At 54.0% G+C, this 3,705-nt stretch overlaps 1 protein-coding gene across 1 annotated transcript; it reads left to right on the top strand.

Annotated features, from left to right (window-relative positions):
- The first annotated feature begins 1,447 nt into the window (after positions 1-1,447).
- LOC130862115 (40S ribosomal protein S27) lies at positions 1,448-1,780 on the top strand. The gene has a single exon (XM_057751525.1). The coding sequence runs from the start codon at positions 1,470-1,472 to the stop codon at positions 1,722-1,724; it is 255 nt and encodes an 84-aa protein (XP_057607508.1). The 5' UTR covers positions 1,448-1,469; the 3' UTR covers positions 1,725-1,780.
- The last annotated feature ends 1,925 nt before the right edge of the window (positions 1,781-3,705 follow it).

Genomic DNA, 3,705 nt, shown 5'->3' with positions numbered 1-3,705 from the left:
GGCTGACCTGGGAAGCCTGACCTCTGCTTCCCACAGGCTGGAACCACAGGTGTGCATCGCCACAGTCAGCTCAAGTGTTTGCCGAGGGATGCTGTCTGCCTGGGTGTGTGTGGCTAGGGGCAGCACCACTCTACTGTCTTCCTGGGCCCACCCCAAAGCACCTAGCTTTGCCCAAAGAGCTCCAGTCTGATGCTCAGACCCGGCTACCCCGCCCACCCGCCCGCCAGGGAGGGCGTCAAATCCCAGCCCTCCAGGCGACAGAGATGACTCCAGCAAAGGAGCTAAGGCAGGGAAGAGGAAACCTGACGGGACCTGTCGAAGTCGTCCAAAGACTGCTTCCTCCCTCTGTGTTCACAGGGGACCAAGGCCTGGAGAGAGGAAGTGCTTGGGAGCCCTAGGACCGGAAGTGAGGGCTTCTGACTCCAGGTCAGCGCTCTTCCTTTAGGCCTTTAGCGCACTTGCACAGTCCTACGGGATAAATGGGCGGAGCAGTGCTGAGCCTGCTGGGTGTTCTGGGGAGTCTCCCTACCCCGCCTCCCTTAGCCAGCAGCTCGCTGTTTGTTCGTAGCTCACCTCTCTCTCCTGGGGTCGCCAACTCTGACGTCACAGCCAGTGGGCTGCATCCCAGTCAGCCTCTGGTCCCCAGCAACTGGTGGGAGTTACCGCCCAGCGGTAGCTTAAATGAGTGTTTTAGAGAGGGACCAGGGGCACCCACAGCCATCGTCTACCTTTCTTGGAAGCTCAGCTCTTTCTTCTCCAGGCCAAAGGATGGGAGAGGCCCAGCTTCTGAACAGCCTTGAAAGGGGGACAGAGAAGAAATGAGCTAACTACAAAGCCCTCACTTCTCCCTGTCCTTGGGTGGATGGTCTTGAGAGTTCCATTTTGCAAAGTCTTGGCCTTGCTAAAAAACCACTATGCTTAGTGAGGGGCTAGAGGAGTGGGAGGGGCTGGCATTCGACCAGGGACAAGTGCAGCAAAGGAGCCATGCTAGCCCTCTTCCTCACCCCCTCTTCACTCACAGCCTCTCCTTCTGGTCTCTGCACCGACTCCCACTTCCTGTGCCCAAGTTCAAGCAACTCCTCAGTGGAGGCCTTTCTACCTTAAGAACGTTCTTGTCCACAGGCTGGGTGTACGCTTGCCTAGTATGCATGAATTCCCGGGTTCAATCCCCAGAACCTTGTAAGTTGGGCATGGTGGTGCATGCCTGAATCCTAGCACTGGGGCAGGTGAAGGCAGGAAAGTCAGAAGTTCAAGGTCAGCCTCAAAAGTTAATTTTGACCTGGTAGTGGCGCACGCCTTTAATCCCAGCACTTGTGAGGCAGAGGCAGGTGGATCTCTGTGAGTTCAAGGCCAGCCTGGTCTACAAGAGCTAGTTCCAGGACAGCCAGGGCTATTGCACAGAGAAACCCTGTCTCGAAAAACAACAACAACAACACCTTTTCCGGCGGTGACGACCTCCCTACGAGAACATGCCTCTCGCAAAGGATCTCCTTCATCCCTCTCCAGAGGAGGAAAAGAGGAAACACAAGAAAAAGCGCCTGGTGCAGAGCCCCAATTCCTACTTTATGGATGTGAAGTGCCCAGGATGCTATAAAATCACCACGGTCTTTAGCCATGCACAGACGGTAGTCCTGTGTGTCGGCTGCTCCACTGTCCTCTGTCAGCCTACAGGCGGGAAAGCAAGACTGACAGAAGGATGCTCCTTCAGGAGGAAGCAGCACTGAAAAGCACCAGATTCGAGATGAGTGGGAACCATCCCAATAAACACATTTTGGATATAAAAAAAAAAAAAAAGAAAAAAAGAAAAACAACAACAACAAAACAAAAGCAAACAAACAAAAGTTCATTTTGGCTGGGCATGGTGGTGCACACCTCACATCCCTGGGGAGGAAGAGGCAGGTGAGTTCAGGGGTAGCCATGGCTACACGGAGAGAAAACAGCTCTAAAAATCTACTCTGGCCGGGCGATGGTGGCGCATGCCTTTAATCCCAGCACTCAGGAGGCAGAGGCAGGCGGATCTCTGTGAGTTCGAGACCAGCCTGGTCTACAGAGCTAGTTCCAGGACAGGCTCCACAACCACAGAGAAACCCTGTCTCGAAAAACCAAAAAAAAAAAAAAAAAAAAATCTACTCTGTCACCACCACTAATCTTATTGTCCACCCCCTCCGATAATAGCAGCTAAATTTATTTATTTATTTATTTATTTATTTATTTATTTTTGATTTTTCGAGACAGGGTTTCTCCATAGCTTTTGGCTCCTGTCCTGGAACTAGCGCTTGTAGACCAGGCTGGCCTCGAACTCACAGAGATCCGCCTGCCTCTGCCTCCCGAGTGCTGGGATTAAATTAGACACGTGCCTGCGTGTCTGTGTCATCTGTGCGTGTCTGTGTGTCTGTGCATCAGTGTTCAGATCGAAGAGAACCTTCTGGAATCAGTTCTCTCATCCCGCCATGTAGGTCACAGAGGTTGAACGTAGGCCATCACGCTAGGCAGCAAGAACCTTTACACACTGAACCACCTCACTAGCAAGATGTAATTTCAAGAAAATTCTGCAAAAGGCTGGGTGTGGTGGCACACACCTTTGATCTCAGCACTCAAGAGTCAGAGGCAGGCAAATCCCTGTAATTTCAAGGCTAGTCTGGTCTACACAGCCGGTTCCAGGCAGGCCAGCCAGGGCTAGTGAGACCCTATAGCAAAAAAATTGAAACAAAAATAACAACAACAACAACAACAAAACCATAAAGTTAACCTCTGTGGAAACTTCCAGAAGTCTATGACAACAACCAACTGATTCCTTGGGGTTCCAGCTCCCAAAGCTGGGCACTCTGAGCCTAGACACAGAGTCCTCTTTGCTCCGCAAATGTATGAGACCCAAAGACCAGGAGTGAGCAGGAGCTTCCCCATCAGTGCGCCCCCACGCCTGCCTGCCACTCCTGTCCTGGAGAACTAGCTGCACAGCAGAATGCCCCAGTTTCCTGTTCCTGGGAGGGGGTTTCCCAGCCGGCCTTCTCAGGTGCAAGTCTTGGGCTGGGGGTTGAGGGTGGCGCTCAGTGAAAGTCAAGCAAAAAAGGGCCTTTCTCCAATCCCTGCTAAAAATAACCCCGGGCCTGTGCTGAGGCCCCCCAACTTAGCGCTGTTTTGCTTGAAACCTCCAAGCAGCTCAGCAGTTGGGGCGCGGGCAGGGGTGGAGGGCCTGCTGAGGTTCTGTGACCCTGGGGGGGGGGGGACAGTTGCAGCTGGTCCTCTCAGGGTGCCTGGGAGGGGCTGGTGTGTCTGTGTGCCAGTGTGCTGTGGTGACAGGGCCTCCCAGCAGCCTGGGCTGGAAACAGAAGTCAGAGGACCAGTTGCGAAGGGGTCTCTGTCCTACTAACTGCAGCTAGAGGGGCCAGAGTTACTACTCCACGGGGTCCCCACCTCTTCTCAGAAGCACTCAGTCCCTGTAACCCAAGCCAGGCTCGGGGTGTAGGGGGGCTGTCTTGCCCCTGGAAGGCTCCTGGCACACACCCAACAGGGGGTGTCGCCTCACAATCCAGGTCCCTGTCTGGCTTCTGCTCTGCCCAAAGAGATGGGCAGGTCCTCAAGGGCGGGTGTGGTGGGGTGGGCAAGGAATTTCCCTGGAAACGGGAAGTACAAGATGTGTCAGTGTGGGATCCCAACAGAGCAGACAGAGGGGGAGGGAGGGGAGGAATGGGAAGGAGGGGGGAA

Source organism: Chionomys nivalis, chromosome 19, assembly GCF_950005125.1.
Source record: "Chionomys nivalis chromosome 19, mChiNiv1.1, whole genome shotgun sequence".
Classification (NCBI taxonomy): domain Eukaryota; kingdom Metazoa; phylum Chordata; class Mammalia; order Rodentia; family Cricetidae; genus Chionomys; species Chionomys nivalis.
This window is presented reverse-complemented; position numbering and strand designations above follow the sequence as displayed.

What these genes read in the sequence shown, in the direction of transcription:
- LOC130862115 (XM_057751525.1), top strand. Translation starts at nt 1,470, where the DNA reads ATGCCTCTCGCAAAGGATCTCCTTCATCCCTCTCCAGAGGAGGAAAAG.